Consider the following 23,509-nt stretch of genomic DNA (forward strand, 5'->3'; position numbering starts at 1 on the left):
TAAGGTTAAAAGAAAACTCCTGTATTTTTTAACACTTGTGAAATAATTGCAAAAACATTTACTAAGGTAAAAACAAATGTAAAACGAAATCTTAAGACTACATTTTAACAATATTTACATGTACTGAGTTCTCAAAGGGAGAAATAGCAGGGAAATTTGCCGCGTAAATTTGATCTATCTGATTCCTTGGTGCTTCAGAAAAGGCTGAGAAGAATTGGTGCTGTGACAAGACGTGGGCTATGGTCAGAACGATACCTAATGCCTATTTTACAGTAGTCTAGCAAGCTTTTCTACAACATTATTTCACATTGGTTGAAATCCTGAGGGTGATGATGGCCTCAATACCCTATATCCAAATATCGTTTAGAACATCCTGAAGTCAATTTATTGTAGGGACACATACAAACTAATTACTAAACAGTGACTCCAATTCAATGAAAAAGTTTCAAACATGAAAAAATTAACTGAGATACGTATATAATTCGAATATCGTGTACAAAAAACAATAACAGGAATAATCAAAATGGAGGTACAGTTTCACCAAACGAAAATAAATACTTTTTTTCCAAGGAGTCTTAATGTGACATTTGAGAGGGATGGCGCTGAAGGTGCATCAAAATAAGGCTCTCTTTTTTTCTGAGGAACGTTTTAATAAAAAAGGCGTCATCTCGGGTTCTTCAGGTGTGTGCATTCGGCCATCATAAGATGCCAAGAAGGCAGCTGCAGTAGAATTTAATACAGGTAAAGATGGAGAGGCTTTTGGACCGATAGGAGGAATAGCTTCTCCACTTTTTTTGTCGCGATGAGGCCGAATAGGCATAATCTTGGTTTTTACTTTTGCATCTTTTATTACTTCAACTGGAAATTCAATTGAAGGCTCATCTGAAGATCCAGATGTTCTCTGAAAAATTTTTGCTGACATTAGAGACGAAACTAAAAATAAAATTTGTCTAAATGAATACTTTTCTTGATGATTTAATATATTCCCAGTTTTCAATGTAAACGGAAAAATTCCCAATTTCTTTTATAATGTGGTGCAAAATCCAATTTTCTATGGTTAAAATTAATTTTCTATTGAAATATAGAAAAACAAAGTAATACTTTAATAAGAGCGGAAGCATAACAAAAAAAGTTGTTTTCCACTAATAATAATGAAGGTTTAGATATTTCGACTACACATCCAGAAGCCTTTATCAACATATACAAAAAAAAAAGAAAAAAAGAATAATAAAAATAAATAAAAATTTACTATAAAAAGGGAACAAACAAACAAAAAGCCAGCAATAACAACTCACATCTTAACGATGTCCAATACAGGGAATATGAAAAGATTCATGGTATTTATTAAACGCAGTAATTTTATTTTGATCAAGTTATAACCTAGGGGATATTTAAAAATAATAGAATTTTGTTTTGCTAGGCTTCTATAAGTCAACCATCCAACTGTAGCATATTTTTAGGATTGCGAAATAAATTTGAAGATATTCCATTTATAAGAAAGACAGCCTATTTTATCCTGCTTTGTCGCTGGGTTGCCTTATTGAATGATGATTGTTAGCACGTGTGACATTATTAAAATGTTAGTTTTAGTCGTTTATTTCCCCTTCCCTTTTCCATATGCATTGTTTTATTTTACAGTTTATTTTTGCTTTTTTTTTCTTCTCTTTTTTTTTCGGTGATAAAGGCTTCAGGCTGTGAATCTGAAATATTATTAATAACAAAAAGACCGTTTTAGATATTTTTCGACTGTCCTATTGAGATATTACAGCCGTTTTGCCCCCTTTTTCATTACCTTTGAATTGTAAATAAAAAAGAATATCGCCTAAGAATTTTTTGTATTATCAGTGATTTCACTCATTAATAAGAAATTAAACATAAAAAAATATTCAAGACAGGATAAAACCCTTCAGTTATAGAATATCGCAATTTGAAAAACATAAAATGTTATCAAGGACTGTATATCTCTTCGGTACTTGTATGATACAGTCCCTACCTAATATTCTTCTAATATGTTTCTCTGACTCTCAATCCTAAAGAAATATACCTACAATATATAAAAAGAATTTTCTTCAAACATTCATTGCTCTTGATATGCTCCCCTTGGTGCTCCCAAGCAAAAATTTAAAATCTACTTGATCTCCCCGTACAACACTCCAACAAAATTTCACCTGGGTTCCCTAAGCTGTTAATTCACACCAATTCCTGTACCTGAGACAGGAATTGGCAGGTTGTATCTTTTGGCAGGTTGCCAAAAGATACATTCTTTTGGCAACCTGGATACAAAAAGAACGTTTTTCTTTAGTTCAAAATCCCGCTAAGCCTTCCCTGGAGGTTTCAACTTAAAACCCTTAGCCGTTGCTGAGACGTTGTAGATACACCCTTTTTATACAACAGGGATGTAAATAGTGAATTTTGATTTAGTTCAATAATCTTCATTAAAGTTTCAAATAACACCCTTAGCCGTTCTAATACGTTGCAGATAGTCTATTTTGACGAATTACATGGACATAGTTTTTTTATTTAGCTAAACATACCTAGAGAGTTTTCGTTTAAAAGCCTTAACTGTTCCTATAACATTGCACCAGTGCTGCAACAAGTACTCCAAATTTTTACTTAAGTATCAAGTATTAAGTACTCATTGCTTTTTTTTACTTAAATATCAAGTAATAAGTACTTTCCAAATTCTAACTTAAGTATCAAAAATCAATTACTTGCCAAAATTGTACTTAAGCATTACTTCAAGTACTACTTCAAGTATTTATTCTATCTGTCTATCTATCTATATATATATATATATATATATATATATATATATATATATATATATATATATATATATATATATGTATAGTCTTTTTACATAAATTATCACTGGAAGACCGAATCCGAGAAGGCACATCAATTAAACCGAATCGAGAAATTATTTTTCTGTTTTGGTGCCATCTAGGAAGCCGGAGGAGAAATTTGCAATATCTAAAATAAGCCGCAGGTAGAAAAAAACAAAAGAGCCATGCGTGATAAAAAAAAAGCACAGGGGCGCAATAAGCGTTATAAATCATGCACGAACCATTGCGATTGTAACGGCTTTTGTTTGGGGATATTTTTCCGTAAGCGATGCGTAGCTTTTCCACGGCTTCATTCACTAGGGATGAAAAGGTAGTGGAAAGTGCTGGACCGACACAGAGACCAAGCCAACTAACTACAGAAGAACATGGCAGAATTGCAGTCCCAGCAACGAATGGAGCGACCGCATAAGGGCTCAATCGGCGAGTCCGGGCAAAAAGAAGAACGTCGTCTACATATGCAACAGAAGACAAACCAATATTACCGTAAGAAACAGAGCTTTTAAGGGGACGCACGAACGATGCAAGCACACATTTAAATATACTAGAAGACAATACGGCAGAAGTTGCAACCTATCTATTTCTAGCAGCAGTTTTCACATCATGAAGTGGCAAAAACCATGAGACTAAGTCGAAAATCTTCTGAGAAAAAAGGAATAAAATAAGAGCTAAGAGCTAATATGGCACTTGTGACAAGGTCGGAAAAGCCAAGAGCTCATATGGTATGAGCTCTAGCAAAATTCTATGAATCAATAGCTTGATTTAAAAAGGAAAATAAGAGGCTTAAAGCTGGTCGGCATTTAAAATAAGAGCTCTGAGACACAAGGTCCTTTTAAATATTAAAATTCATTAAGATCCAATCACCCACTCGCAAGTTAAAAATACCTCATTTTTCTAATTTTTCCTCTCCCTTCAGAAAAAAGAAAAAGAATTCGCTGAAACGAATTTGACAAAATACCACTGCATTAGATCCTGCTAGAATTACCTAGACTTGTTTATTCCAGACAACATTTAGATGGGCTAAGATTCATAGCTTCAGTAGTTTTACCAATAATATGGTCCTGAAGATGATGAAATGGTAGAAATCTGGTTCAGTTGACGAGATTACAAAACTTAAACACTAATGTTAGAAATATAAGCCCAAATGGACTATATTATGCAACATTTAGCACAAAACAAGGGATTTTAGCTCACTGTCGACCAATGAACTGCAAAATAATTTCAATTTTCTTTGTTATATAGTTTTTAAACAAAATTAAACCAACTGTTAATAATACTATAATTGTTTTTGTCAAAAACAAATACCTTATTTCATATCCAAAAATAGGACATGGAGGTATATCTGAGCTTACTCTAAATCTAAAGGGTGATGTTTTCCTGTACATTGCCGAAGCACAGACACACAAAAGTTTCGTGTCAAAGGTAAAGTATTTGAAAAACAGGTACATTAAAGGTATCTTAAGTAATAAGTATTTCGTAATCTTACTTAAGTATCAAGTGATAAGTACACCCTTGAGTTTTTACTTAAGTACAAGTAGAAGTAATGGAAAATTTTACTTAAGTAGTACTTCAAGTAAAAGTACTTCAAGTAAGTGACAGCACTGCATTGCACACACATTTTTTGACAACCTGGATGCAAATACTGTCTTTTGAATTAATTCAGTATTCTTCTTAACATTCTTTGAAAGTTAAGCTTGATACCCTTAGCCATTATAGAAGTATTGCTGATACTTTTTCGATAATCTGTAAGCAGATAACGTCTCTAGATTTAGTTCAACCTGCCCCTCAACACTTCCTGACAGTTTCCACTTGTTACCCATTGTTCTTCCTGAGAAACTACAGAAACTTCCTTTTGACAACACTGATATATGTACAAATTGTCTTTGGATCGGATCCAGTATCTCTTTTAAAAGCCGCCAACTTTATGCCCAGTTACAACTTTATGCCCATCCTACCATATTGCTGATACACTCGGTTGAAAATATAGATGCACATAGTGCGTCTTTTTCAGTTAAAAGTGCGTCTTTTTCTCGCTCCTCAATGTTCCCTGAAAGTTTCAACTTAATAACCTTAGTTGGTTCCAAGATAAACCATTGGCCAGTCTTTGGTATTGGAGATATGTCCATTCGACAAACTGGATAATGTCTTTTTTACTTTAACATCCCGCTCATAACCCCTTAAAGTTTCAACTTGATACACTTAGCAGTTCTCTAGGCGTTGCATGTTGGCCTCTTTTGAGAGCATATTATGTCTTTGGATTTAAGTTCAATTCTTTTTTCATAGTATTCCCTAAGAGTCTTAGACTCATACCCTTAAACACTCCTGAGATATTGTACATACACCTTTCTGACAACCTGGATGCCCATACGAAGTGTCTTTAGATTTAGTTCAACATTCCCTGAAAATTTATACTTAACATCCTAAGCCATTCCTGAGATATTGCCTATACACCTTTTTGACAACCTGGATGCACTTAGTGAGCTTTGATTTAGTTCAACATCCCAGTAAACATTCCGAGAAAGTTTTTGGTTTATTCCCTTAGCCGTTCCTGAGATTTAGAAGACCCGTCCTTTTGATGACCAGGATGTACATAGTGCCTTAGAACACTATGTCTTGGGCCCCCTTAGCGTTCCCAGAAAAATTCAACCTAATAACCTTCATTGTCCCTGAGATTTTGTACATGTGCTTCTTTGACAACCTTGATTCATATAATGTCTTTTGATTTAGTTCAACAGCCCCTTCAACATACCCAAGAAGTTTCAACTAAATAGCCAAAGCCATCTCTGAGAAACAGCAGATACACCCTTTTGAAAGAAAAAATTGCTAGAAAATATGGCAGAGATAAATATTCTTCAATATCTTATTTTTATTCTAAAAAAGTTTTCTAGAAAAAAGAAAACAAATGGAACAAAGTGATAAAATTGGACGGATTCCGAAGAGATAACAATGAAAGTTCCTCGTCGCTTTACTCTTTTTATCTAAAAGCATTTGAACTTGACCTCCTATTTGTCCGTCGTGAGGAACTTTGCATGTAGGTTGGCTCAACATTCCTCCTCATCCCCATGCCTCCCTAAAAGCTAAAACACAAGTATTTGAGGATTAGAGAGTATTATTTAAGAGAACATTAGTTGCTCCCGCCGTTTATCCAAACAGTATGAAAAATATAGTTCGCCCCGTTCGCCTGCGAGTCCAGGGGACTTGTTGGTCATGTGTCAATCCTAAAACTCGGTCGATCGCCTGAGACTCTAGGCAGGCGGGCTTATTAGTTAGGTCGCTTGTTTACCTGCAAGTGTTCAGTCCCCCGTTTTATCTACAAGCACAGTGGACATTGTCCGTCATGAGCCAGCACCAAAATCTTTATCATCCCCATCGCGATCCCAGTGGACTTCCCTAGTATGCAAAGCTCACATAATATCAGTATTTTTTATTTTATAACCAAATTGAAAAAAAAACTATGTTTTGACCATGCATAAGAAAGTGTATCCTGCTTACAATAAACGATTTGGAATTTGAAAAAAAATTGTTTAACATATCCCCAAACATTCCCTGATAGGTTCAACATGTTACCCTTAACCATTCCTGAGATATTTCACATACGTATTTTTGACAACGTAGATAGACGTAGTGTTCTTCTGATTTACTTTAACATTCCCCTCAACATATCCTGAAAGGTTCCACTAAGCATCATTAGCCATTCCTGAGATACTGCGGATAAATCATTTTGACAACCTACATGAACAAGGAGTCTTTTGCACATCCTCCTCTAAATTTCCTGAAAGTTTCCCCTTAATACACCCAGCTTTTTGGAGACCCAGGGTTACACACACCCCCTCCGCCAATATAAAAATACATATTTAAGCAATGGAAAATTTTTATAATTTACAATCCCAGCCACAGATGCTATGGTGAGTCATATCATCCATGGAGACCTGGTTATATGAACTTTTGACCATTTTGAATATACGTTTATTTCATAAATTTGAACTGATACCTTTAGGAGGGGAGAGGAGCAACTAAGAATGGCGTAAGAGGCGGAGTTTTGTCCTCCAATCATGCTTGACTACGTTTTCACAATAACTCCATCCACACAAAGTAGCCTGAAAAAAATACATTAAAACCCCATCCCTCTTTACTCAGACAGCACTATTTCTCTACATACGAATATCTTCCTGTTACACAACGTTAAGTGTTCACGATTGAGGTTATTTCTGAAGGATCTTTAAAAGAATTTCAATTTCTTTGGAAGATCTAACAATTTTGCTTTCCATTAAAAGAAATTACCAGAAATTACCAGCCAGAAATTAGCAATGTCACTTGATCGTTGCTGCTTTACAAAATTTGAACTTCCTCAAAGCCACATTACTTTAGTTATGTCCTTGATAAAAGACATTTTTAATAAGTTCATGAATATAATGACTGACATCCTTTGTAAGATTTTGGAATAGATTTTTCAAAATTCCGTTTAAGATTTCAATTTTCAGCAAGTAATTTCAAAGCATAATCCTTACTCAAGGTTTCAGGACATAGTTTAAAAAGACAAATAGCTCAAACCCAAAACTTACAACTCAATCACCATTCTTGTTTATATTTCCAAGGTTTAGTTGAAGTACCGTTGAATTCTACACAATATATCAGGACTTGCGACTTATAGTAGAAAATTTTGGAGGAAACATTTTTTTAAAGCTTACCAGAGTCAATATCCCTTTTTGAAGCTCAGGCATGGCGATTGAATTAAGTTCAAGTGAGGCCGATGATTGTACTGGTGATTTTTCTGCATGCTCTTGGGCATCATCTTGCCTAGCGGATGAGCCTTCTCCGTCCCTGTTAATGATAACATTAGATTTAGGGAACAACGTTTAATACATATAGATTCATATTTAACTTTCATTAGAAAAATTTTCTTTTAACTGAAAGCATTGTCAGGGAATAAAATTTAAGCTCAGGATGTACCGTTGTGGCTGGGAGGAGCAGCCTTTCTCACCTAAGAAAATACAAAAACACACCAACCCCACCAAGACAATAAAATAACAAGAGCTAAGAGCTCATATGGCACTTGTGACGAGGCAAGAAGAGCTAAGAGCCAAGAGCTCATATGGTATGAGCTCTAACAAAATTCTAAGAATCAATAGATTGATTTTAAAGGAATATCAGAGGCTTAATGCCGGTCAGGATTTAAAAGAAGAGCTCTGAGTCACGATGTCCTTCTAAATATCAAAATTCATTAAGATCTGATCTGGGAAAATGACTTTATCAAGTCAATTTGTGCAGCTCCCTGACACGCCTACCAATTTTCACCGTCCAAGCACGTCCAGAAGCACCAAACTCGCCAAATCACTGAACCCCTCCCCCCAACTTCCTCAAAGAGAGCGAATCCAGTACGGTTATGTCAATCACGTGTCAATGGCATTTGCTTATTCTATCCACCAAGCTTCATCCCGATTCCTCCACTCCAAGTGTTTTCCAAGATTTTCCCCTCCAACTCCCTCCAATGTCAAAAGATCTGGTTGGGATTTGAAATAAGAGCTCTGAGACATGAATTCCTTCTAAATATCAAATTTCATTAAGATCCGATCACCTATTCGTAAGATAAAAATACCCCAATTTTCACGTTTTCCAAGAATTCCGGTTTCCCCCTCCAACTCCCCCCAATGTCACAGGATCTGGTCGGAATTTAAAATTAGAGATTTAAAGCACAAGTTCCTTCTAAATATCAAATTTCATTAAGATCTGGTCACTCTTTCGTAAGTTACAAATACCTCAATTTCCCAAATGACCCCCCCCCCCCAAACTCCACCAAAGAGAGCAGATCCGGTCCGGTTATGTCAGTCACGTATCTTAGACAGGTGTTTATTCTTCCCATCCAGTTTCATCCTGATCTCTCCGCTTTAAGCATTTTCTAAGATTTCCGGTCCCCCCCCCCCCCCAATGACGCTGGATCCGGTTGAGATTTAAAACAAGAGATCTGAGTTACAAAATCCTTCTAAATATGAAGTTTCATGAAGATCCGATCACTTCTTCGTAAGTTAAAAATACGTCATTTTTTCTAATTTTTCAGAATTACCCCCCCCCCCCCCCCGCCAATAGAGCGGATCAGTTCCAATTATGTAAATCACGTATCTAAGACTTCTGCTTATTTTTTCCACCAAGTTTCATCCCGATCCCTCCAATCTAATCGTCTATTTTAGGTTCCCCCACCCCGAACTCCCCCCAATGTCACCAGATCCGGTCGGGATTTAAAATAAGAGCTTTGAGACACGATATCCTTCTAAATATCAGATTTCATTGAGATCCAATCGCCCATTCGTAAGTTAAAACTACCTCATTTTTCTAATTTTTCAGAATTTTAACCTTGGTAATTTTACCACGTGATGGTTAATGGTGGCAAGAATTACTCTCGATATAGGTCTCTGCGTCAACATGAAGTCGCATCAACACCAAAATGAAACTTTAGGCCTAAATCAGGTCTTGGATTAAGATTAGTATCAGATACCTATTCAGCAACAATGGACAATCATGTCGCTATGAATTACTTCAGCATAGAATGTGTGACTGAGCTAGGAATCAACGCTATGGGGCCTCTCACACGTGATAATTTTGTACACCTTGCCGAAGGATCTACACTATCTATTGCCAATATTATAAAGAAAAACAATCTAGAAAAATGTAGGGCCTTCCCGAAGATATGTAGATATATGGATTGTAAAATATTCTACCAACTCACTCATACACACGGAGGGAAAGGACTCACTCTAAAAGCGGTCTCAAAGATTCCCTCTCTTAGGACAATTAAAAATTGTTGAGTGAGCACACACTTTTTAGACATTTAGCCCCCCTCCCTTAGAAAAACTTTCAATTACCCTCATTGGTCTATGGAAGTATTTTTTTGCTTAGCATATTGCTATGTGAGAACATTAGGTGGAAGGGGGGTTGAGAATGAATGGTCCAAAATTTGAAGAAAACCATAAAATAAACATAAAATTAGCAATCTATAAGTGTCTCTTTTTGTTGTAGCATCTTTGTCTCCTTCTGAAAAGCCCCTTTTCCAGACGTCAATCAATTTGACAAGAGTCGTGTGTGAGAAATTCATTGCGTACATACAATGCAGGGTATATATTTGATATTCAGGGGGAGGGTAAATTTAGGGAATTAGCCTCCCCTCCCTTAGAAAAACTCCTAATTATCTTCCTTGGTATTGGAAGAAGAGCACCAATGTGTGACTGTTATATCCACGTTTCTAGAAGAAAATAACCATGTTTGTGTTTTGATGTTTTATAAATAGGTGTAATGATAGTAATCATTCTAAAAGCGGGACAAATACCATAATGCATGCCAATTTCGTTGAATCAAACATCAAACAGTTCAATGTAATTAAATGCAAGTAAGGAGCAACGTGGCCCAATAGTAGCAGAAACTCTAAAAAAAAGAAATTTTGATAACAATTAATACGATTCGATTTTTTATGCTGATTCCAAATATACAAATTCCACGCGGAGGAAAGTGTAAAGCATACATGCAATATCTGAGGCGCTGCGTATGGTATGTTGAAACTTTCAAAAAGCTAAGTAAAACTAAATGAAAAGGCACTAATTACATGCTGTTTATCGAGAGGGCGGATCAGCATTATTTTGGGAAAAGCTGAGGATATTAAATTGAAACTTTTCAAGTAGCTGCTCCTTCTACAACTACCGTTGCTACGTAACTACTATGGAAATAAATCAAAAGAATTTAGGTGAATCCAGTATGTAAAAGTTGTACAGATGCAAGAACTCAGGAACAGAAGAGGGTACAGAATTGAAATATTCAGTGAAAGTTTGTGTTGTTAATATAACTAAACCAAAAGGCACAATGCACATGCTGGTTGTCAAAAAGGTGTAACAGGAATATCTCAGGAGCAACTGAGGTTATTGAGTTGACTCTCAGGGCTACTACAACTAGTCTTTCTTCAAATATTGAATTAATTCAAAAGAATTTAAGCGCATCCAGGCTGTCAAAATGGCAGAGATACAATGTCTCAGAAACTGAATAGAGATTTAAGCTTTATTTTTCAGGGAGAGCTGAGGGGAGTGTAAAACTAAATCAAAAGGTCCTAAAGAGGACCTAGATTGTAAAAAGGACATATTTGTAACATCCGAGGATGAGCTAGTGGTGTTACGTTAGAACTTTCAGAGCATGTTAATGGGAGGTTAAACAAAACCAAAAGATGAAATGTCCATCCAAGTTTGTGAGAAGGGCGTAATTACCATATCTTAGGAACAACTAAAAGTATTAAGTTGAAAATTTCAGGGTATGTCGAGGGGGGAGGATTTTAATTACATATGGATGTTAAAAAGGGCATCTGCCATATTTCTGGCATGGCTAACGGCACTAAGGAGAGACTTTCAGGGGGTGTTGTTGTGCATATTGAACTAAATCAAACGGACTACATACATGCAAGTAATAAAAGGGAAGCATCAACAATATCTCAGTAATGGTTGAGGGTATTAAATTTAGCCTTTCAGGACTAATACAACTACTATTATGACAACTACTACTTATACCACTACAGCAACTGTGACTATTTATAAATGGACCTTTGACTAATTACGACTTTCAATGCTTGTGTTTGTGACTACTTGCGACTGCAACTAATTGGGTTTCCGACTACTTACGACTGCGACTGAAACAATTACTTGCATCTGCAGCTATTTATGAACACGACTACAAAAACCTGACACAGTGACCCTGACCACTTAAGACTCCGACTACATGTGGCTGCTACTGCGACTACTTGTGATTGCTACTGCTACCGCTTGAGGCTGCTACTGCAACAATTACTACTGCAACTACTGATATATCTATTATCAAACTAAGTCAAAAGAATTTTAATGCATCCAAGTTGTCAAAATGGCATGGATGCAACATCTCGGGAATGGAATAGGGTATTAAGTTGAAGCCTTCGGGGAACGTTGAGGGGGGTGAAAACTATACAAGATACACTATGTGTCTACAGATTGTCAAAATCGTGACTAAGCAATATCACATGAAAAACTCAGGGTATTACGCTGTGGGTCTAGGAGTTTAAAGCGCTGTAAGCTAGGCTAATAGCGCAAGCAATTCGTTTATTGTTTACATATAGCGTATGTTATTGGGAAAGGTATGCATGCTTGAATTTTACTTTCCAAGAAGACTTCGGGGATTCAAGTGAACCTTCCAGAGAATGTTGAACTAATTCTAAAACACGCTATGTGTATACAGATTGTCAAAAGGGTGTAAAACAGGAAAAACTGAGTACGTTAATTTGGAAAATTCAGGAAATGATAAGGGATATTGCATGCTACCACTACTACTACAACAACCACCACTACTATTACTATTACATACACACTGTCAAAATTGTAAATCTCAACTATTAACTTGGGTATTAAAGTTGGAGCTTTCAGAGAATGCTTAAAGGTGGAGATCATCTCACAAAGAGGCAATATGTGTACACTGTTGCTAATACTGCTGTTACTGCCAAATTTACTACTACTACTCATGCTACCACTTCTATTACAACAATTATTAAGGTTAAGAGCATTGAGATGAAAATTTAATAATTATATAAAGATGCGGGTTAATAAAAGGACATACCAGCAATCTCATAGCAATAGCTAATTGAATTAAGTTGAGACTTCCAGGACTGAATGAGAAGAATGTTCTACAGACCAAAAGGCAATATGTTAATACAACTAATGCTAGTAGTACTACTGCTATTCAATACTTCCATTGGTAATATCAATACTACTACTGTGACGACTATTACCACTATATCTATGGATATGAAGGTGAAATTTTCAAAGAATTTTGAGGGGGAAGGCAAACTGAATCACAACACGTCGTCTGTATATAGGTTGCCAAAAGAGTGTTACAGCAATATCTTAGAAACAGTTAGATGTGTGAAGTTGAAAATAACAGGGCTTATTGTGAGGGACGTTGAAACAACCAGAAAAAAATATTTGCATCCTAATGCTACTGATTCTACGACCAATTCTACTGCTACTACTTCTGTTAAAACTAAGGATATTAAGCCGAAATTTTGGGATATATAAAAACTGTATGGAACAAATTCGAAACACACAATGACCAACAAAGGTTGTCAAGCAGACGCATGGAAATGCTTCAGGAACGGTTGACGGTATTAAGCCGAAACTGTCAGCTTATGCTGAAGCGGATGTTGAAGAAACCAAAGGTATTATACGCATACTACTACTAATACTGCTATAACTATTGCGACTGCGCAAGCTAAGGGCATTAAGGTACAGCTTTTAATGGATATTTAGGCATTTGTTGAAATAAATTAAAACAAACTATGAGAGTGTGGACTTTCAAAAAGGTGACAAAACAATATCTGAAGAACACCTTATATTATTAAATTAGACCCTTAAGGGTCGGTTGTGGGGGATTTTGGAGTAGCCAAAAGACACTCTGTGTACACTTAATACTACCACCAATGACACTAAGGGTATTAAGGTAAAACTTCTACAGAACGTTTAGAAGGAGTGTCAAATAGACGAAAAAAAGTATATGCATAAAGGTTTTCAAAAGAGAATACATGCAATATCATAGGTGGTACCACTCTATAACTACTAGAAATATCATCGAAACTTGTAAAGGAGCTAATTAGATTCAAAATTAAAAAATCTAGTGCCCTTTTTATGAGTAAAAAGAGATTGGAGGGCATGCAGCCTTTCTCTCGAGCCCATTCATTTTCCAAACACATCCAGTCAAAATTTTGGGACAACCATTTGTTGAATAATCCAGCAACCATGTCTTTAGGAATATTGGGCATATCAACCCCCCGCAACTATGCAATTGGCCCATTATGCTTTAAAACTAAATGTCGCTTTAAACTAAATCAAAAGGCCTCGCGTTTATGGTTGCCAATAAGAAACATCAGCAATATATTGAGAACAACTGGGGGTATTAAGTTGAAACTTTTGGGTCAACTACTATTACTACGTCTGCTCTTATAAGTTTATCCAGGTTGTCATAGAGCATAGATATAATTTTTTGGGAATGATATTAAGTTTTATTTGGATTGAAATTTGTAGAAAAAATTCTCCATCATACAAATATAGACCCAAACTAGGGATAGAAAATAACTGAAAAGATGAAATACATTACTTTTTCTTTCTGTGAAAAAGACTATATCAATAAAAACGAACAAAGATTAGCTTAAAAAACTTTTTCCACAAAAAAAAGTTTTTCAAAGAAAACTAAAGAGCTCTATTTAGCTAAAAATGAGCAAAAAATAAGTTAAATAAGTTTCCAAACACAAAACTACCATAAGTCACTATCAATAAATAAATACATAATAAAATGAATAGCCGAGTAAAACTCAAAACAAGTAGAAATTAACATGAGTAGGGCTGATAAACCCCACGCCTTCTCAAGATAATTTGCGCTTTTACTGAAAAAAATTTTTTTAATGTTTCCACTTTTTTTATATTCCTAATAAAAAGTTATCAAAACTTTAAGGAATAAATATCAGTATAGATCAATTAAACTGACAATCCACGGTTATTTGCTTTTTTTAGTAAAGTACAAATTATATTTTGGTCTTGAGAATCATGGGGGTTATCAGCCCTACTCATGCTAATTTCTGCTCGTTTTGAGTTTTAATATCAATTACTGCACTGTTAATTCATGGGCCCCTCACATTTCGATTTTATGAAGAAAGGGGCCCATGCCTGTAAGTTTCTTTATATGTCGATTTGATGAGTTGAGGAAAGAAGCGAGCGTACCATATATTTAGCAATATATTAATTACTGATATAATATAATTATCGATGTTTGTCTCGAAAAAGTATTTCGATGAGCGCATTGACGACTTGAAGCAACTGATTGAAAATATTCTTAGGGAGAATGAAGCGTTAAAAAAGAAAACACTGGCTTGAAATCTGCACTTGTTGCAGTTAAAAACCAGTGTTTAAGAACCGAATTGTACGTTAAACGCAAGAATCTTCTTATCCATGGAATACCCAACAAGGAAAATGAAAACATTGAAGAAACTGTTAATGATTTTTTATCAGAATGTCGATACGGAACTACAGGGATATTAAGTTTATGGCCATCTATAGACTTAGAAGCCAGGCTAAACGTCCCATCAGACAAAGCTCGCGCCCGGCATCGGACCTTCGACATAAGGATTAAATCCTTAATCCTTTAAATTCTTCGATATAAATCTTCGACATAAGGATAATATTACAGCTAGTGTTCGTAATCTAAGAAATATGGGGAAAAGCGTCAGTATTGACCTTCCATTCGAATTGGCTAAACGTCAGAAATAGCTTCTGAGTACGGCTTATAATTTAAGAAATTGTAAAGTTGCCTCCGATAAAGTGTTTCACACCAAGGTGGTTCAAAAGGGGACTAGATTATGGCTAGAATCCAAAAAGACCCCTAGTTCCAAGTGGATCAAGGTTGATAATGCATGCTACGACCCGTTTTCCCTAGTTTTCCCCTCGACCAGTACTGATTTTGATTCTGACGCATGATCATTAGCGAATGCTCGCTTCCACTCTATATAATATATATTAAAAAAATGTGCTGTTCTTTATTGTTGTTTGTCTTATTGTATTTTTCCCTTTTATTTTTCTTTCCTTCCCTCAGTATTTACACATTCCTGTGCTATTTTACTTGTCATTTTTTTCTTGTTTCAGATCAAAATAATAAAATTCGTTTCTCAGCCTTTTTACTTGGGAATGTTAAGCAGTTGACGTCACTGGTGTTCACGCGACTACAGCATGGCTCTTGATCATCTGTTTCAGTAAGTAATTATGGTTAAATTTGACTCTCCGTTGGCGATTAACGCCAACATAACATTAGGGAGATTAAATGATAATGAATTTAAGGGAGTTAATTTTAATGAAATTATAAATAATCCGGTTGGTAAAGCCCCCAATACAAGTTTTGATGAAAATTTTGAAAATATTATTGATTGCATGTTTGTGGAGGAGCTGAGATTTTGGGGCTCCGGAGCTCGGTGGGGTGATGTTTTTCCGGTTGTGCATCTTAACGTTCAGGACCTAATTTCTTCGTTCGACGATATTCAATTATTATGTAGGGATTCGTGCCCAGCAATTATTGGTATCTGTGAAACATTTTTGAATGAGAATAATTAGGTATTTTTGGATATTCCCGGTTATAGGTCGGTTTTTCTTAACCGCAAGATGGGCAAAAAAGGTGGACTCGGATTTTACATCCAAAATAATTTTGAGGCTGTACTAAGATGTGATTTATACATAAATAATGAAAAAATATTTGAGTCACTTTTTATTGAAATCCCAATTAACACTAAGGAATAATTGGCGAAGTATATCGTTCTCCAAGCGGATCTGCGACTGAATTTTTCAAAACATTAGAAGACGTTCTTAGGAAATTTTTTGCTGAAAAATATGAAGTTATATTGATGAGTGACTTTAACCTTGACCTTGCAAAATCGTCATCTAGGCAGGCTTCTAATCTCTTGTCTTCACTAATTTGGTACGGATTGGCTCCTTGTATAAACATACCGACAAGGATTTCAAGCCAGTCAGCAACATTAATCGACAATATTTTTCATCACAACACTCCATTAAGAATGAAGTGCTGTTTTCTGACATTTCCGACCATTTGCCAGTTTCAGCCCTGTTTCGAATCCTCCAAAATCCACAAAGATTAGTCCCCCAGGATAAACCGAGATTTTGATGCTCACCAGTGGAGCTGGATAGCTTGAAAGAAGATCTTGGTACACATAAACGGGATTTTTTTTTTACCAGAGAATATTAGTTTAGGCAATTATAACGACATATTTGGCCGATTTTATGACACTGTTAAGGAAAAATTCACGTCTTATTGTCTAAAAGCTCCTTTAAAAAATCCTCGACCAAAAAGATCGACACCTAAAGCTCCCTGGTTGACATCCAGAGTCCTAAAGTCAATGAAAAGGAAGCAGAATCTTTGGAAGGAGTATAAAAAAAAACGAATAATGCCAAGTTAGAAGCATTTAAGTTGTACTGTAATTTTCTAAAATCAATTATTCGCAGAGCTAAAACTGTATATTTTACAAAGAGATTTGTTGATTGCGGTATATAAAAGGCCAAATACGACATCATATGAACAAATTCTTTGCGGAGATAGGGAAAAAAACTTCTAATAGCGTTTCTTATTCCTCTGTGTCACAGTCTTGGATGTAGTTCTTAGGTCCCTCGTGCTTGAAATCAATGGTTCTTAGGGAGGTTACGGTGCAGGAAATTAGAAATATTGTTTTCTCTTTAAATAATTCTTCAGCAGGTTTTGAGCAAATTTCTGCTAAAGTAATTAAACATATTCTTCCATCGATTATCACCCCAATTTACCATTTGACTAATAGGTCATTTCAACTAGGAGTATTCCCCCAACGTCTTAAACTTGCACGTGTGATAGCTCTCTTTAAAGGAGGTGACCGAAAGGATCCTGGGAACTACAGGCCGATCTCTCTTTTGTCAGTGTTCTCTAAGATATTTGAAAGGGCAATGCTCAAACGTCTGGTGAGATTTCTTGAAGCTATTTTTTTTCCATCAGTATCAGTCTGGGTTTCGTGCAAAGTATTCTACAGAACATGCTTGTAATAGACTTCTTCAGTTTATACGACGATCTTTTTAGATTCTAATCTTATTCATGTAGCCATTTTTTTTTATGTAAAGAAGACTTTTGACAGTTTAACACATAAGATTCTCATTGGTAAACTTTGTCATCTTGGTCTCCGTGGGGAAGCATTGTCTTGGTTCTCGTCATACCTAACTGACAGATATATCGCCACGGAAGTTACAGACGAAAAAGTTCCAATTGAGTATGGAGTACCCCAAGGTTCTATTCTTGGGCCAACCCTCTTCCTCATCTATGTGAACGATCTCTACCGACTTTTTATCACCCCAATTAACAATGTTGGCTGTGGATTGTTTCACAAATTTTACTCTCAGAGTACGTTAGTGTTCACACCTGATAGTCGAGAAGAATTAATAGCATTTGCAGATGATACTACTTTAGGTGCTGCAGCTCTGGATGAATCATCCCTTATTCTAAAGCTTCAAGCAATGACTGAGAAAATACTCTTTTGGTTTGACATAAATCAACTAACTTAAAATGTAAAAAATCATACCTTCTTATTTTTTCTCTTAAAGGTGTGAGCTGCCCCACAATTGCTGAGCTTCATACACCAAGCGACTCCATAAGTCGTCCCCCGGATCGATATGTGCGATTCCTAGGAGTTCTTTTGGATGAAAATTTATCATTTAAGTGGCAAATTCAAATAATAAGAGTGAAAATTTCCCGTGGACTTGGGATCATCCAAAAATCAAAGCGTTTATTTCCTTTCCCTATCCTCCGTCTTTTATACTTCTCTCTGATTTACCCTTATATATGTTACTGTTCGTCTGTGTGGATGTCCACATTTCCCTCGGTACTTGCTCCTATTCACAATCTTTATGAGAAAGCGGCGAGAATTCTCCAGTCGGCTACACACACTCCTCTTGACCTCCTCAAAATTAAAGATGTTTATGTTTTATCTCTATCTTCGTTGGCATATCAATACTTCCAGGGAGATCTCCCATGTTGTTTTTCGGGACTTCTCAAACTAGTAGGGGAAGTAAATTTGTATATGGTTCGTAACCGGGAGGATGTGATGATTCCAGCTGGTCCCTCGGTTCGTTCAGACTTCGGCCTGGCTGTGACTGTGGGGCATGCCTGGAACTTGGTTCTTATTAAAGTTTCTTATTTAAAAGCTTCTTATTAAATGCTTCTTATGGTTTATTTTCTTCTTTTTTTGGGGGGGGTTGTTGTTTTGTTGGTGTTGTATCTTCAATGACACAGAGAATTTAATTTGTATTTTATTGTCAGGTGATGTGAGGGTCCCTGTTTCGTGGGGACTGCTGGCGAGTTGATTTCTTTTCCTTATATAGGTATATTTAGACGTCGGTTAGTAAATTTATTACAAGTTTTTTGATTCTTTATTTATTGTATGCCGTTTCCCAAATAACGGGCCATTGACCCCTTTGGGATGTTTTGTTATTGTTATTTTATGAAAATTAATAGAACTTGAACTTGAACTAGTCAAAAAGGCACATCATTTTTATTTAATAATTTTTGGGGAGAGGCGATGGGAGTGGGCAAAGACACAAGAAACACTACAGGCCCTCCCATCATGCTGATTGAAAATCGGTGCCCAATCCTGATAAAAAAAAAACGACAACAAAAACAATGTGTAACATAAACAATATTTTTAGTTAAAAATAATTAAATACTATGTTTTATATTCATTTGGTTTGGCACTTAAACAAGGCCCTGCATGGATTTAGTAGCCCTAAATTGGTCCCCTGGCAAAAGGAACCAACTTCATTGAAAATTAAATTCTATTTTTTATTCTTTTTTTAGTATTAGACTGCTTACTTAATGGTAAATGGTAAATGTGACATCGCTTTCATCTCTTTCTTCAGTTTGGCCAAACTTTTTTTTTGTATTATTTTAGTATTTATGTTTTTAGTATTATACTGCTTAGTTAATGGTAAACGGCAAATGTGACATACCTTTCATCTCTTTCTTCAATTTGGCCAAACTTTTTTTTTTGTATTATTTTAGTATTTGTTTTAGTTTTTTTAGTATTAGACTGCTTACTTGGCAAATAGTAAATGTGACATCCCTTTCATCTCTTTATTCACTTTGGCCAAACTACTGATTTTTTCTCCAACATAACACACAGTTCTAAGAAGCTCTTCTTGATATTGCTTACAGATGCCAACGTCTGATTGGAATTTCAATGCCTTTTCCTATAGTTTGAAACAATATCATCTGAGTGTTGAATACTATTAAAAATCCAATTGAAAATGAATTACAAGCACTCACAACTCATTTACTTCAAGATATTAGCACATGCAACTAAGTTTTGGCCATGCGGGCTCAAGAATCAAAGTAACTACAAAATCTATCTGTTTCATGATTCTTGTAGTTTTTTTTATATTCGTTTTTGTTCTTTTATATAATGTTGCCCTTTGACTGGAACAGAAATTCAGTTTAGCCAAATTTCTGATTTTTTGTCCAACAATTCCAATTCCTGATATTTCTTACAAATGACAATGTCTGCTTTGATTGTCAATGTTTCTTTCTATAGTTTCAGTAAATATAATTTTAGAGCTGAAAAATATTAAAGGGCCAACTTAACAAGAAATGTGAATCCAAACACGAACTTGTTTTTTTTTGGTGGGGGGGGCGGAACATATAGGAACAGGGGTTAGCTCCTAAAGTCTCGGAATAAAATATTATCAGAAAACATTTTCAGGCCATGGGGAGTCAGGGGTGAGCTTCCATAAATTTTGGAATAAGTTGCTGTTAATAATTTTTTTTTGTGGGGGAGGTCAGGCCATGGATCAGCTCCATCCGGTTTGGAATAAAAAATTATTACTTTTTCAGGGGAGGGGGAGGCAGATTGAGCCACGGAGGGCCAGGGGTTAGCTCCTTTAAGTTTTTGAATATCATATCATTAATTTTTTTCTTGGAGGGGGGGATTTTGGGCCAAGGAGGACCCCAGGTAAGTTCTCATAAGTTTTGGAATAAAATATAATTAATAAGTTGTTTTGTTTGGAGGGGATCAGGCCATGGAGGGCCAAGGTCAACTCCTGTTAGTTTTGAAGAAAATATAGATAATAAATTTTTTGAAGGGGTTGGTCAGACCATGATGGGCCAGAAATCGAGTAATGGTACGCCATGGGTCAGGCCGTGGTGTACTAGGAGTCAACTCCCATAAGTTCTGAAATAAATGTTTCAAAAGTTTTGAAATAATGTTTTTTGGGGGAGGGGGAGGGGCAGAGTCAGGCCATGGTGAGTCATGGTCAGCTCAAATAAGTTTTGGAATAAAGATCATTGATAGGTTGTTTTTGTTTTGTTTGTTTTTTATTTTTGGGGAGGGGAGGGAGATTGAGCTATGAAGGGCCAGGGGTCAGCTCCCTTAGGTTTAAGAATAAAATATTGTTAATATATTGTTGTGTTATTTTTTTGTAGGGGGGGGGGGGGGGTTCAGGTCATGAAGGGCCTTGGGTCAGCTCCTTTATTTTTTGGAATATAATAGCATTAATAGTTATTTTTTTAAATTGATGGGGAGTATCTGATCTTTGAACTATTTTAAAAACCCTTAATAAAACCTTATAGGCCTAGGACGTATCTTACAACACCTACCCTGAGCTCTGGGGGATTGTTTTGACCCTGGAGTGTTTGTTGTGTGATCTTCGAACTTTCTTTTAACAAAATGAATGTCTTAAAAATTTTATTTGAACTCCTTGGGCGGAAAAGGGCAAGGAGAGGGGCTAGTTTCCCTCCAATTGCTTTTGCTTCTTAAAAACGGCACTAGAACTTCCAATTGAAAGACCCCCCTCCAAAGTTTATTCAACCACCTCTTCCATATGAAGTACCCCTGGTAAAAAGACAAAAAACAAATAATAATAAAACATTGAAGCCTTATGGTCTTTATAATAAGGAATTACAATAACATTGCCCTGATCTAGGGTGAAAATTTTCTTAGCCTTTTTTATACCCCATATTTAGGTCATTTTTAAGAGGTCAAAAAGTGCTTAAATCTGAATTTCCAGTAAAAGCAATTATTATATTTGTAAAGAGCATTAAAAAAAAGCATCAAGTAGTATATTCACTTTATATGAAAGCCAGTAATACTGTTTGCTCTAGTTTTACCAGATATTCAAATTAAATTGCAAAGGAAAGTGATTAGCCTATTATATTTCAAAAGAACATAAACAGGTATTAAGTGATGTTTTTGACATATTCCTAGGTCGGATTTTCTAAAATATACTAATTTTATGCTTAGCAGCATTTATTGAAGTGTGAAAGATAAACAGAAAAAGGTATCATCTTGGAAGGTCCACAAAGAGATTAAAATGAAATGTCAAAGGAAAGTGATTAGCCTATTATATTTCAAAAGAACATAAAAAGGAATTAAGTGATGTCTTTGACTTATTCCTACATCATTTTTCTAAAATGTTCTAATTTTATGCTTAGCAGCATTTATTGAAGTCTGAAAGAGAAACAAAAAAGGTATCATCTTTGAAAGTCCACAAAGAGATTAAAATGAAATTGCAAAGGAAAGTGATTAACCTTTTATATTTCAAAAGAACATAAAAAAGGCATCAAGTGATGTGTTTGACATATTCCTAGGCCAGGTTTTTTTTAAATGTTCCAATTTTATGCTTAGCAGCAGTTATTGAAGTGTGAAAGAGAATAAAAAAGGTATCAAGTGATGCTTTCACTTTGACCCAAGTAAATTACATTTAGAACTGCATATTTACCCTCTTGACTTAAGCTAGCCTATCTGAATAGATTAACAAATTAGCAGAACTACCACTAAAGGGTTTTCCAGGCGTTGATTCAAAACAAAATTTAAATGTTCACAAATTCTTTGTTAACCTTTTAGGCTCGGCCTACCTTCACTGTCTTAAGCCTGCTTATTTCATCCAAGAGCAACTGTTGAATGCTGGTACTGCGTTTAGAATCACTAAGAGTAACAATTATGTCCTGCGTGTGTTTTCCCAGTGAACTGTAAAGATCTGTTGCACTTCTCTGGTTCTTTTCTAACCTTCGCCGATACAAATTTGCAGAGTTTTCCTCCTCCATTTCCTCATAAAAAAAGATCACATTAGATTTAAATTTGGGCTAATGATGAATGAATATATTCAGATGGATATAGATGGAATGAATATAGATGGATGAATGATGATAATGGTGAATGAATTTTAAATTTGGGTTAATGATTCGCTACCTTTAAAAAAGAAAAAAAAGTAGATTTCACTATTTAAACGACGAAACATTCATAAAAATATACACTTATTTTCAGAAAAACATTTAAAATCAGTTCTACTGAAATTTCCCTCAAATAATCATATCATTTGAAATATTTTTTTCATTTTGGAAAAACATCATAGATAATAGTTATCGCACCTTACGTAGAGCTTTATTAACGGTGGAATTTACTTTTATTGCTACTACTAGCAACTCTTTGCATTATCAAGTCCCTTGAGCCCAACACAGGTACGCTAACTCTTCCTCTATTCCAATATGTACAAAAGCTTCCATCTTTATACCCTTCCAAAAAGTTCCAGTTTCCCTTAAATTTCTGCTTACTTCCTCCTTTCATTCTATTCAGGGACGACTTGCTTTTAATTTAGCGCTAGATTATTGGTTGACAAAGACAATGTTTGGCAACCATTTATTCTTCATCCATGGAAGGTGTCCTAGTCATCTCAACCTTTCTCTCATATATTACATATTTTCTTGTATAGCTGTTTTACGTATTCCTATATTGTAAGAACATGATATAAGTGGTGATAAAAAAAAGACATACTAAAATCTTATTTGATCAAGAATGATTAATTAACAATCAGGAGGTGTAGCCTTAATGGGTAAGACTAAAAGAAAGTAATTAAAAAAATGGAGAAAGATAAGCATATGCCATTAACGTAATATACAGGAAAACAAAGCATTGATAAAAAAAACCATTGAACATACAACGAATACACAAAGTGTGTAAGCAAGTTTGTAATTTTTTTTTAGATGTAGAAGAAATTTTATTATTTCAAGCAGAAGCACTGAAAGTTATGCAAGATTCTTTTAGCAATTGGTAGCAATAGTCC

General features: G+C 35.4%; 1 protein-coding gene across 1 annotated transcript; it reads right to left on the reverse strand.

Annotated features, from left to right (window-relative positions):
• Window positions 1-460: 460 nt before the first annotated feature.
• Window positions 461-22,599, reverse strand: LOC136042119 (uncharacterized). Its single transcript, XM_065727019.1, has 4 exons — window positions 22,305-22,599; window positions 19,494-19,645; window positions 7,532-7,664; window positions 461-901 (listed from the first exon to the last, which is right to left on the reverse strand). The coding sequence occupies exons 1-4, from the start codon at window positions 22,491-22,493 to the stop codon at window positions 614-616; spliced, it is 762 nt and encodes a 253-aa protein (XP_065583091.1). The 5' UTR covers window positions 22,494-22,599; the 3' UTR covers window positions 461-613.
• Window positions 22,600-23,509: the final 910 nt, after the last annotated feature.

This window comes from Artemia franciscana, unplaced genomic scaffold (genome assembly GCF_032884065.1).
Source record: "Artemia franciscana unplaced genomic scaffold, ASM3288406v1 PGA_scaffold_67, whole genome shotgun sequence".
Classification (NCBI taxonomy): domain Eukaryota; kingdom Metazoa; phylum Arthropoda; class Branchiopoda; order Anostraca; family Artemiidae; genus Artemia; species Artemia franciscana.